At 40.5% G+C, this 13786-nt stretch overlaps 1 protein-coding gene across 1 annotated transcript in view; it reads right to left on the bottom strand.

Moving 5' to 3' along the window:
- Window positions 1-68: 68 nt before the first annotated feature.
- The window catches only part of LOC120537805 (calcium homeostasis endoplasmic reticulum protein), a 42509-nt gene continuing 28791 nt past the window's right edge, over window positions 69-13786 (bottom strand). The window contains exons 13-18 of the mRNA XM_039767008.1: window positions 12857-12943; window positions 8028-8180; window positions 7677-7787; window positions 7285-7379; window positions 4894-5079; window positions 69-617 (exon numbers count right to left, since the gene is read on the bottom strand). Coding sequence (XP_039622942.1) covers window positions 580-617; window positions 4894-5079; window positions 7285-7379; window positions 7677-7787; window positions 8028-8180; window positions 12857-12943 — 670 coding nt within the window. The 3' untranslated portion in view covers window positions 69-579. The remainder of the gene's footprint in view (window positions 618-4893; window positions 5080-7284; window positions 7380-7676; window positions 7788-8027; window positions 8181-12856; window positions 12944-13786) is intronic.

Below are 13786 nucleotides of genomic sequence, written 5' to 3'. Positions count from 1 at the left end.
ATCATCATCATGGAAAGTGTGGCTTTTTATTGCACTCTTACCTCTGAAACAAATCGGAGGCCAGTAGCACAATTTAACATAATGAAGTTTTATTGGTAACACAAATGTAACACTGAGAGACCTATCAACAATTTACAATGTAAGCTCAATTAATGGCTTAAAAAAAATAATAATAAAAAACAAAGTATCTCTATAGCTCAAATCAAGATGGTGACATCTGCTTTTGTTTAAAAACTACAAAACTCTTCATATTTATCATATTACCATATATACTCGATAAATAGATGGTTGTACTTTCCAGCATTAAAAAAAAAGCTGCTCTGGTGGTATGAATTTTCAGAAGAAACAGTTTTTCAAAATCCTCCCAACTTATTTTAAAGTAAAAGATGTCTGGGCAGTAAAGTCCAGTTTATACGACAGGAAATAGTTCTGCACATTGCATGAAAATGAAGCTGAGAAACTTGAAAGTAAGAATGATTTTAAGAATGATTGTTTTCTGTAATAAAAGAGTAGAGAGTATCTCAGAAAAAAAAAAAAGACAACACAAAGACACGGCAGAACCTGATGTGATGGGAGTGGCTACTCCTGTTCTGCTTGTTCTTGCGGGTCCGGTTTAACTGTGGAAAAAGACAGCAGTGCTTCTCGTTAGTGCCCATTTTGGTATTCTGCAAGTAGGAAAGTAACAGCCTCTGCCAGGAGATGACCTGTAGAGCACAGTCACAAAATACTGTCTACTGTTCCATCCATCCATCCATTAATTTTCCAACCCGTTGAATCCGAACATAGGGTCACGGGGGTCTGCTGGAGCCAATCCCAGCCAACACAGGGTGCAAGGCAGGAACCAATCCCGGGCAGGGCGCCAACCCACCGCAGGGCACACATAATCAAGCACACACTTGGGACAATTTAGGATCGCGAATCCACCTAGCCTGCACGTCTTTGGACTGTGGGAGGAAACCGGAGTACCCAGAGGAAACCCAAGCAGACACGGGGAGAACATGCAAACTCCATGCAGGGAGGACCCGGGAAGCTAACCTGGGTCTCCTAACTGCGAGGCAGCAGCGCTACCCATTGCACCACCGTGCCACCCAATCTACTCTTCCTCGCCTGTGAAAACTTCTCAACAGGAGGGACTGAACATATCTGTATAGGTTTTTTTTTTTTAAAGCAGATAAGTGTGGAACCATCAAAAGTGGTGTCTGCTCACACTCCTCCTTGAAGTTCCAGGTGGTGCTTTAGTTTTATTTACCCATTTTCTCCACCACCTGGTAATGGCAATATAGCTGTGAAAATGAACTTTTACTAATCTTTGCGTGTAGTCGCTTAGAATTGAAATTTATAAACAGGGAAATGTCTTCATCAACTACAGTTACAGAATGATGGACCTTTCAAACTTATTTATGTTAATTATTAGTTTTATTTAAGGGTAGCATGGTAATGCAGTAGTTAGTTAGCACTGCTGCATCTTTGATCTAGCACCCAGGATCCTAATCCCATGCTTGGTCATTTTGGAGTGTGTGCATTGCCCTTGAGTTTTCATTGCGTTTTCCTTCCACGTCCCCAAAGTTGTGTAGGTTTGGTTAACTGGTGGCTCTATGAGAGGTGTTCAATAATTTATCTATGCGAGATATCATTTGATTTGTGTTACAAATCTGAACTTGTCACAGGAGATGAGGACATATTTTGGCATACCACACAAGCAGTTTTGAGGTCACTTCATAGCAAGCACTCACCAAGAGAGTCTACAAGAAAACCGACTGACTGGGAGTGTAGTTCTGTCATTAAATTCCTTACAAAGAAAAAGAAGAAGCCAAAGGAAATCTAAGAGAGGCTGTGTATGGTGATGGTGCACCTTTGTAGTATAAGGTGACGTTTTGGGCCAAGCAAATTAAATGGGGTCGTGAATTACCTGAACATGACCCTCCACATGGGGCATCCTGTAGAAGCATTGTGAACCCTTAATTTGCCAAAACATGGAGGCCAAGATTATTGAAGATCGTCATATTAAGGTTAATGTTACTGCCCATGAAGAAGGCATTTCAGCTGGCACATTTTCTACAATCATCCGTACTCATTTAATGATGTCAAAGACCAATTCAAGATGGGTTCCTCCAAAAGCTGACACCAGATCAGAAAGCATGTCGTCAGGAATTTAATCGTAAGAACTTACAACTACTTCGAAAAAAAAACATACAGATTGTTACTGTGGAGGAAATGTGAACTCACTATAAGCCTCAAACCAAACAGCGGTCCATGCAATGGAAGTATAAGGGATTCTTGACCCCCAAGAAATTTTGTGTGCAGCACTTAGCTGGAAAAGTCTTTGTGAAAGATTTCAGGGATACAAAGAGTGTTCTGCTATTGGAATTCATGTCACACAGGGCATCCATCACCAGAGAAATCTATTCTTCAGCCACAATGAAGTCGTTACACAAGGCCATTAATCAGAAATTGAAACCGTCCGTAGGCGTTTTGGTACGTCATAACAACTCACTTTCCCACAAATCCCCAAAATCGAAGGCTTCAATCAGGGAGTGTGGCTTCATAGAGCTCAGCCATCCACCATACGTACGGTCCAGACCAGTCCCCCTAGTGATTATTTTCTCTTTCAAAACCTGAACAATTTCCAACTTGGATGGTGATTTTCCAATGATGATGAATGTAACAGGTTGGCTGGAGAACCAAAATTTATCTTTCTATTCCAAAAGGGATTAAAACACTGATGGCAAGGTGGGCCAAGTGTATTGAAGTAATGAGGCTAGTTTGATCATCTGAAATTTATTTTCATAGGTTAGATAAATTATTGGAACACCCCACATAAGTTGACTGCAGTGTAAGTAAAAGGGGCCTGCAATGGACTGACACTCCGTTGGTGCCATAGGTACAGTTGAGGCCATAAGTTTACATACACCTTGGCTAAAAACTTTCAAACGCAAAATTCCCCAACCTCACACGTCATGTTACCAAATGATTCATATGTTAAGTCCATTAGTGCATCTACTTAATTTCCATAGGATTTTTTCCCCCAAAATAATGCTTAAGAGACAGATTTATTTCAGCTTTTAATCACTATGCCAGATTTTCATTGGGTCAAAAGTTTATATACACCATGTTAGTATTTCATGATGTTGGCTTTAAATTGCTTAACCGGAAGTAAAAACACTTAGGGTAACCATCTCCAAGTTTCTCACAATATTCTCCCAGACCTCTGACCCACTTCTCCTGATAGAACTGGTCTAACTGAGTCAAGTTTGTCGGCCTCCGTGATTGGACATGTTTCTTCAGTTCAGTCCAGATTTTCAATGTGATTCAGGTCAGGGTTTTGTGATGGCCACTTCAGTACCGTCACATTGTTTTGTGCAAGTCATTTCTTTGCCCCTTTGGAAGTATGCTTGGGATCAGTGTCCTGCTGGAAGACCCATTTGCAACCAAGATTTAGCTTTCTGGCCAATATCTTGAGATATTGCTTTTAAATTTCCAGGTAATGCTCCTTCTTCATGATACCATCAGTTTTTTTTTGAAGTGCACCAGTTCCCTTCCCAGCCAAGCACCACCACAACATGTTGCTGCCTCCCCCCATGCTTCACAGTTTGGATGGTGTTCTTTGAATTAAAAGCCTTATCCACCAGCGTCCATACATATCATCGATCATTATGGTCAAAGAGTTAAAATTTTGTTTCATCTGACCAGAGAACACACCAAAATATTACACTTTTGTCCTGGTGAGCAACTGCAAACTGTTCTTGCATTTTTTTTAATGTTGATTTTGGAGGACTGTGTTTTTCACTGACTGGCATCTTTTCAGGCTGTGGTAATGAAGTACTCTCTTGGTGGTGAATGATGACACTCTTGTTCCTGATGTCTTCAACTCTTTCACCAGTTCTTTAGTTTTTGTCTTGGTGATCTGCTGACCCTTTTCGAAACAAACTTTATTCATCCCTGGAAGTCAATTTGTGCTACTTTTCTGAGGATGTATGGTCCCAATTTTTTTATATTGTCATATAATTGTACAGTTGCACCTAGTACCTTGAACATTTTGGAGATGGATCCTAAGGAGGAACCCTACTTATGAAGATCCACCATTTTCCTCCTAAGGTCAAGACTCTGTTCTTTTGATTCTCCATTGTCTTTACCATAAGGTGGCACTGGCTGCACAGACAGGCTCTTCCATATAGCCACAAGTGTCCCAGTTAGCCACTAATAATGACATTAAGCAACTCCGAAGCTGCTAAAAGCAATAACATTAACTCATTGAGTCATTCATGCTGTTTAATCAGAGAATCAATTTGGTGTATGTAAACTTTTAACCCACTGAAAATCTGACATAGTGGTTAAAGCTGAAATAAATCTGTATCTATCATTATTTTGGAGAAACACTCTTAAGAAACTTAAATGAAGTAAATACACTCACTCAGTTAACACATGCATAGTTTGGTAATGTGATGTGTGTGAAATTGGGGAATTTTGAGCCTGAAGATTTTTAGCCAAGATGTATATAAACTTATGGCCTCAACTGTGTATGTGCAAAACACAGGAGTGACGAATCTTGGAAAGTCAGTTCAGTGATTTGCCAGGGTGCAAAATACATTTCAGGGCACTCACGCAAACACAGACCTGTAAACTACTCACTGTACTCATACAGAGCAGCCTGTGCTAACCTGCACATCTCTCAGATGGAAGGGGAAGCCCTTCTGATCTCATCTTAGGATATTCAAATAGTACATTATTCTGACTTTTCTACATAACAGGGATGGACGTGGATAGAACCTTTGAGATTTATATTTTTTCTACAAGAATGATGTGAAGATTTGAGGAAGAAGATAGGTTTAGCTGTAGTAATAAATAAAAAAAACACAACAATAGAGCAGTAGAAAAGTAATACTGCAGCCTTACCTTCATCCCTTGCTTTCATGCGTGCAATAAACGAGTAGCTTTTGTTCCTCCTGTAATTCTCATATGGATCATCCAGAGAGACACCCACACCTTTGTACTTGTCCCACTTGTCACGTACGTCCCCTCCTTTAATGGGATCCTGAATTCCTTGCTCCTTGAGGCCAAGACCACCAGATCCACTCCAGCCTATAGTTAGGGGGGTTGTGGGGAGAAAATTAATCTTGCGCAAATGCCCTGCGGAGTTCACTTTGCAGCGAGCTTCAGCAAAATCACAGAAATTTTCAGGAACTAGTTGACTAGAGAAGTGTCTGCCAACTATGCTGGACCAATTCATTGTGGCCACAAATGTGATCTAAACCTTTGAGGCAGCACTGCTAATCACTGCACCAATGTGCCTCAAACAACAAAAGATGCAGATGGAATGATAACCAGAAACAAAATACCACAAATGGCCACAAACTAGCAATAAGAAAGAAAATAAAGTAAAAAAATTACGCTTATAGCGTTCTGATCTTGGGGCACAAAGTGGCAACGTGGGACTGGCTTGTTCCACTGTTTGAAGCTGTGGCTCCAGGCACAGCTGTAATGACCTTTTTTTGTTTCCACTTTTATCTGTGCAGATCCTCTGCACTTTTTCCTTTCATTAAAAAGATAGAAACACCTTGTAAATAGTAATTCATCTTTCGTTATTATCATTATTTCACAGGTTTTTATTCTGATTAGAGGAAGGGAAGGGCCCCTTAAAGGTTTGTTTTGACTGGTAAGAGTGGTGCTGAGAGACTGAGGGAACCAAAAGGATCAGCATTATATGTCTAGTGGCAGTACTTCTAAAACTCTCTTTATGGTCAGCTAATGTACCCCTCAAATAAAAACATTGAATGTTTATATTTTTTAAATGCATGTGGGGTATAAATCTGGCTGGATCAGGTTTTTGTATCATGTACTGTATGTGTGAAGGAGACTGGGCAGTGATCTTATGGTATGCATGTGTGAAAGTTCTGGGTATAGCTTCTAGAGCTCTGCGATTTCATGCTGGCCTCCCAAAGCATTATGGGGTGCTAAGGAAAAATGGTCATCCAAGCTGGATGCACAGCAAATTTCCAGGAAAATAACTGATGAGAAAAGGTAATTTGCAAACTGTGCATATATGCTGTGAATAACGCTTTGGTGAATTTAGCCAATCAACATTAATCTTGATGTTTACCATGCATATGGAACACTAAAGAGGTCTTATTCCCAAAGTTTAATATTTTTAGGTCAAACCAGAGGCCTAGCATAGAGAAACAAAGGCAGGGAAGGAGCTGTGCTAGCACCGGAGTACTACAAAGCCTAAAAAAGGATTATCAAGAGCCAGAAAACACTGTTGTCTTTTCAGGTTCGTTTTAAAAATAACTATTTGCTTAATCAAGGACAAGTGCTGGTGTGTCAGTCAGTCAGTCATTATCCAACCCGCTATATCCTAACACAGGATCACGGGGGTCTGCTGGAGCCAATCCCAGTCAACACAGGGTGCAAGGCAGGGTGCCAGTCCACCGCAGTGCACATGCACACACGCACCAAGCACACACTAGGGACAATTTTAGGATTGCCAATGCACCTACTCTGCATGTCTTTGGACTGTGGGAGAAACCCACGCAGACACGGGGAGAACATGCAAACTCCACATAGGGAGGACCCAGGATGCGAACCCAGGTCTCCTTACTGTGAGGCAGCAGCGCTACCACTGCACCACCGTACCGCCCTAAGTGCTGGTGTTTTATTAATAAATGGATACATCTGCCATTTCTGCCCATCATTCTCCACTCAATACCTAATAATAACTAAGCTAAAACAAGTTTAAGAAAGATTCCCAAATTTATAAAAAAAAAACAAAAAACAAAAACTGAAATCTCTCATTTAAACAAGTATTCAGCCCCATAATTCATTACATTGTAGACTTTGACAGCAATTACAACTTCAAGTCCTCTTGGATAAGTCCATACAGGTTTTGCACACCTGGATTTGGGTAGTATATTCCTTTCAATTCAATCAATTAATCAATTCAATTTACCAAAGATGGACAATCAAGTTCTAGACATGTCTCAAAGAGAATTAAAGCAAACAGGATGGACCTAACCACAATTTGGAGTACCAAAGCAAGGTGCCTGAATACTTCTAGGAATGACAGATTTCAGTTTTTGATTTTAATACATCTGTAAATCTTTCTGAAAACATGTTTTCATTTTGTTGTTATGGGTTACCGAGTTTAAATTGATGGACAAAAATACCAATTTACACATTTAAGACGAAATCTACACCGCTGAAAGTGTGAAGAAAGCAAAGGGGTTGAATACTTTCTGAAACCAATCTACAGAATCATTTTTGCTTTGAACAGAGCATAACGATACTTACCCATTTTCATTAGCATTTGGTGACCCTTATTCTCTTCTCCCAGCCTCTGATCTGGTATTATTGGAGGAGGAACGGTGCCAAGTCCAGATGTGGATCTTGAAATATACAGTCATACAAGATGAAACAGTCAGACACAGAGACTTCACTGGCAAACATTTCTCTAAGACTAATATATATGGCTCGGTTTCATTTTAATCTTATCTGAAAATCAAGTCCTAACCCTCTGAGTAATGAAAAACAAGAACATAAAGGGGCAATACAAGACAATAAGGCACCAAAAACTGGCAGTAAATGAAGAAACCGAGATCCCTATCAGTGCATTTTTCTTTGTCAAGGGCAACTCCTTGTTGAAGAAGAAAAACACCCTATAGTTGGTCTTGACAGCTACTTACGGGGGTGTTGGGCTACGAGACTTTGACCTCCTCCTCTTTTCTGGAGTGTATGAGCGAGACCGAGACCTTGATCTGGAGCGTGACCTGCTGCGTGATGACTGGGATTGACTCCTAAAAAGTTACGTGAAAGAGAGATTCCATTTAACGGTTACAGTGACAAACAGAAGCAGATTAGGCACACATACATAGGACCACATCACACATACTATGAAGCATATTCTACTTCAAGTACAGGTGTTGGACTGAATTATTGAAAGGACATAAAGTTTCCTACCTAAATTTCCTAGCAATGGTTACAAAGATCAGCACCCTAACAATCCACACAAAGGAGAGACTCACATTTTTCCTTACCTGGAATGTGACCGTGAGTATGACCTGGAGCGTGAATGTGATCTGGAACGGGATCTGGAGGAAGAACGTGAAGACTTGGAGGAATGGGAGCTGGAGCGAGATGAGGACCTGCCCCGACTTCTGGAACGGCTGCAGGAGGGACTGCCACGGGAACTGGAAAAGTGAGATAGGCAGCAAGCAGAAAATGTTCTCATTAGCTTTTTGAAACAACCAAGAGTCAGACCTTTCCTTGCATAGGCTAAGATCTGAACAGAATGTGCTTCTCCCAAATAATTGTTCGGTACCTGTGATATCAAAGTGGATCTAAATAATCGTAGCATATGATGCTGCTTTCTATTATCAATAGGAGCTTAAGAAAACTAGTTCCCGTTTAACTGCCATATTTTTTTTCCTGCTGCAGTTGCATTTTTACTACTTTCCACTATCAACCGTTACCCGGGCTGAAGCAGCCTTAAAAACCTTGCTGTTTTATTTTTACAATTCTTTCTCCCCATGAGGTTCGCAGAACATCCTGAGATTATCTGCAAGTCACTTGGTCCTGTCTACACATGTGGTAACCATTTCAACATTTTCAATAAGGTGTTTTTTTCAATAGTTTAGCCTGATTTATTCTGCAGTCCACAAGACAATAGTCGAAGCACCGATGTAGGTGGTATTTTTTAACCATTCATTCTGGAGTTTTTTTGTGCTATACTATACAGGTAGTCCCCAGGTTACGGACATCTGACCTAGTCGACTTACAAACGAGGCCGCAGCTGTGACACATGCACCTCAGTAACTGCCACTCTGTCATCTTCGGCCTGGGGACACTGCAAGCGGTGGCTGGACGGAGGCTGGAGGGGGGCGATTTTGCTCCCCGTGCAGTGTAGTGTCCCTTGCGTGGCTCCCGGTTTCACTGCCCGCCCACCACACACGGCTGCCCCATTCGTTCTGGGTGAGCAGCTGGTAATGCTGCAAATGGTGGTTGGATGGAGGCTGGAGGGGGGTGATTTCGCTGCTCGTGCAGTGTAGTGTCCCTCGGGCGGCTCCCAGCGGCAAGCGGTTTCACTGCCTGCCCACCACACATGGCTGCCCCGTTCGTTCTTGGTGGGTGGCTGGTAATGCTGCAAGCAGTGACCCTGTTGTGGCTGAATCGAGGCCATTGAGGGTTAATGCAGCGGTGGGGGGCGGGTTAGCATTGTAGTGTACATCAGATGGCTGCCTATTGAATGAGGGGGATTCACTACCTGCCTTTGGCCACACCGTGTTCGTTCTCGGTGGGCGGACGCTACAGGCAGCATACTGTAGTGTAGGTGACTGTGTGGTGGGCGAGTGATGAACCGCCCCTCGATGCCCCCATTCATTCTCAATAGCAAGCCTGCTTGTACTGTTACATACATAACAGGAAGTTGTCTCTTGTCAGTACATCAGACGTGCTGTGCAGAAGAGCTCATCTTAACCTTTTGTCTTCACCCTTCAACAACGTCTCTGAAACACAAATCTGATGCAAGTGCTGGTGATACAGTTAAGAAGAGAAAAACCATCACCATTGAAAATAAAGTAGAAATAATAAAAAGGTCAGAGAGAGATGAAACTCCATCATTCATTGGCAGAGCACTTGGTTACAGTCGGTCAACAATAGCATTTATTAAAGTAATGTACCTGTTCCGACTTGCATACAAATTCAACTTAAGTACAAACATACAGTCCCTATCTGGTACGTAACCTGGGGACTGCCTGTACTTGTTTTTTTCTGCAAAATAGAGATACAAGTACAATGGAATAAAGACAAACTGTAAAAAACTGGATGCTGTCTGAGCAGAAGACAGCATTTAATATGATTTGAGAACATCAATGCAAATTATTATAGCTGTCTGGCATCTACTGAAAAACCTGTCCCGACAAAAAAAAAAAAAAAAAAAAAAAAAAAAAAAAAAACGCCAGAGCAAAAAATATAAAAATACAACAAAGAAAAGTTATGTACTGCAGTCATTCATCCACATCCTGAATGTGTCCAAGTACAAAACTATGTGTTGTAATCAATGTGTAAGTAATGTCATCTTTTAGCATTTTTGCTTGTAACAGAAATAGATCGGACACGAGGCATTTAGTCTGATTCCGATTCCTCATACAAGTGTAAATGCAGCAAAGGGGTGGTTCTTTCAAATGAAACATAAACAAGTCTAAGCCAGTATTTGGTTCACTTAACTGGGAGGCCACAGCTCACTAGGAAGCCCCAGTAAACCAGGGGAGAGGACATGAGAGATAACGAAAAATGATTACAAAATAGCAGAAAAATACTTAAAATGACTAAGAATGAAACTAGAGTATGGGGTATCAAACTTACAAAAAACATACAAAGCCCACTTCATTACTATATAAGACATGTTAAATATGGTCCCACAATAACTTACTTTTCCCAAAGACCCCCTTTAAAGTGCCTTTCACATCTAAATTTTATCCATATATACTTTGGCTGGATTACATTTACACTTGGCAATAAAATCGGATGTACTTCCCACATACACACAGCAATTTGGGGTATAGTGGTTTTTCTCGTTTATTTGTGCTGCACAGCACACTGCAGCAACTAACCTGTAGTGAGAATTGAAACAGACTGCTTATAATAATCCAATTGGGAAAAAAATGAAAAGAAGGTAAGTTGCACCACTGCCATAAATAAGCAGTGTTTTAGCATGGGGCCACAGATTTGACTATCCTATGAAGGAAATGGTAGGTCAACTTCAGACGTGCTGCTGCCAACATTGCACTCACTTTTTAAAAAATTGTACATGTGTCAGGAATGGCCACCAACCCCACAAAGTGCTTTTGCCTTTTCTACAGACTTGATTGTTGCATGCGGGGAGAAAAACAGATTTGCATTTCCATACATGTTAAATGTTGGATCTGCTGATGAAAACGCTCCACTGCTGGGTTTCAGTAATTACTGGTTGTTATCCCTAAAAAATACCAACTTGTTTTTTATGTTATAATTAAGAATTTCAGGCACTAGTAAAAATAAAAAATGGCCTGTTAATTTTGTATTATGTGTTAAAACTAAGAAAAACAAAACACAGGCAACATAATAGACAGGCAGCAAATAAGATTTAGATCATAAAAAAAGTTATGAGTGAACCCTACAAAGTTAACTTTGCCCAGAGTTTATTGAAATCACAGAAATGTTCTGGAAGTTTTCCAAATTCCGCAAAATACAATGAAGTCAATGGGAAAAAGGAACTGAATTAGTTTTGAGTGCGATTGTCTTTTAAGTGCCCCAAGGCCCAGGGAAGCATCTGCCAACTATGATGGACTGATTCCTATGGCCAGAAATGTGATCCAAGCTAAGAGGCAGCAGTGTCAAGCACTGTGCCACACACAACAAAATGCACAGACTGAACAATAACCACAAACAAAATACAACAAATGGCCACAAACTAGTAATAATTCAAAAATATACATACAGTATACAGTGGAACCTCTAGATACGAGTTTAATTCGTTCCAGCACTGAGCTTGTATAGCGAATTTCTTGTATCTAGAACAAAACTTCCCCATTGAAAATAATGGAAATCCAGTTAATCCGTTCCACACCCCCAAAAATATCAACATAAAAATCAATTTTCCTAACCAATAACACTGATAAATACGTGTGGATACACTTTGTCTGAGTGTCATGTGATCATAACTAAGCTGATGGTTCTTCTCTCTCGTGCGTCTCCCTCTGCTTATCTCTCTTGCTCACTCACGCGCCCCCCCCCCTCTTGAGGGTAGAGAAAAGCCAAGCAAAATGACCCCTTTTATTGGCTAACTAAAAAGATTACAATATGCAAGCTTTCGAGGCAACTCAGGCCCCTTCTTCAGGCAAGATGTAATCAAAGCTTGCATATTGTAATCTTTTTAGTTAGCCAAGAGTACTCCTCTTGAGGGCAATCGTCTCCTATTTTCCGTCTGCATGTCCGCAATATTTTTGGATACGCTTATACGGTGAACTGCTACAGCGAAACAATGAAATCACAAGTGCACAAACTCGTAGATCGTCACGCTATGGGAGAACAAGGAACACTGAGTGAGCTGATGGGCTGGCAGCGTCAGCTTGGGTGAATCCCCGAGTTGAGGCCGATTGGGAAACGCGTCACGCATAACCACAGCCTGGCTCGTGGCTCGTTACGCAAGCCAATGCTCGTATTTAGATCCAAATTTTTCACTCATACTTTCCTCTTATCTTGAATTTCTCGTATACAGAGGTGATCGTATCTAGAGGTTCCACTGTATATATAAATCTTTGTGTTCACAGAGTCCCAATCTTCGGTCATATATTGGCTTTGCCATGAAACAGCAGTGTGAGACCAGCTCATTCCACTGTTGTGGATCCAGGTGCAGCTGAAACATCTTTTTTGTTTCCCATGTATATGTGCAGATGCATCACACTTTTTTCTTCCATCAATAACAATAAAATGCCTTTAGTAATAAATATTTGGATATTTACTATTTCACAGGGTTTCCTGTGTTTTCTGAGGTGGTTGGCAGGGCGGTTAGGACTCCTTTAAGGCTTGTTTTGACTCATAGTTGTGGCACATGGCTAATTATGCATACAAATTAGCCGTGCAGTTTTCAGTTTTCCACACAGGGTCAGTGGTATATGTCTAGTGGCAGTACTCATAATATTTTCATTATTGTCAGCTAATGCAGTCCTCAAATGAAAATACTTAAGTTTTTTATTTTTTTTTTTTATTTTAAAAAAACACCTGTGGGGTGGAAGGCTTGAGTACTGATTGGTTGTATGCATAATGGGGCACGGAAAATTTAAAAATCATTAGTTACTAAACACAATGAAATAACATTTCAGCTCACCTGTTTCGTTTATCTTGAGACTTCTTCTGTCTTGCTCTCATTTTTGCTCTGAAGAATTCATACAGGCCATTCTGTTCCCATCCCTCACTAATAAAATGAATACATAAATAAATTGCAAACCACTAGCTTAAGGGAGGAAATTATACTCAAAACACAAGGAGGAAGGAGATACAGTTTCCATTTGTGTGTCTGTCACCAGTGAAAAGTAAAAGGAAAGCACAAAATATAAACTGGGGTGGAGGTTAATGGGAGGGAAATGAATAATGTACACCACAAATAACAGAGATCTTCAACGTAAAGAGAATCAAAGTGCATGTTTACACTATTTGCAATCTAGATTAGATATTAAGCACCAAAATTTCCTGACCTAGAAAGTTTGCGTTTACATTATAACCTGATCCAGGTTATCGAACTTTGACCAAAGCCCCGGCTTTGCCTATAAAAAATACTGCAGTACTTTGCCCTTTTGGGGGGGCTATAAGTCCAGGTCAAAATAGGTAAACCTGATTCAACTTTTCCAAATTATTACTCAGCTGTACCTGGATAACAATTAAGCTCATAACAGGGCAGCCTACTTAACAATAGACCCTTGAATCTGAACTGAACATTAATAAAAAAAAATGTAATGTATCTACTGTATCTTGCTTCCACTAGAGTACATACGACCGTATGTTTAATGACGTGCATTTTTCACAGACACCATGCCTGTATCTGTATGCAGGTACTGGTTGAAGTTGCATAATAAAAACTCACATTACATTAGCCTCTGCACTCACCAATAGTAATTTTCTGATAATACTGCTATGGTACTCTTAAAGTCACCTCACGCCAGTACATTTGATTTAAGCTTGTGTTTTTCTATTTAATTAGTTACCGTAACATGAACATTTTTATAGCATTCAATCCCCAATATCATTTGATAGTTTACCC

The sequence above is a fragment of the Polypterus senegalus genome, chromosome 10 (assembly GCF_016835505.1).
Source record: "Polypterus senegalus isolate Bchr_013 chromosome 10, ASM1683550v1, whole genome shotgun sequence".
In the NCBI taxonomy this organism is placed as follows: Eukaryota; Metazoa; Chordata; class Cladistia; order Polypteriformes; family Polypteridae; genus Polypterus; species Polypterus senegalus.
The sequence above is the reverse complement of the archived record's forward strand: the minus strand, read 5'-3'. Positions and strand labels throughout refer to the sequence as shown.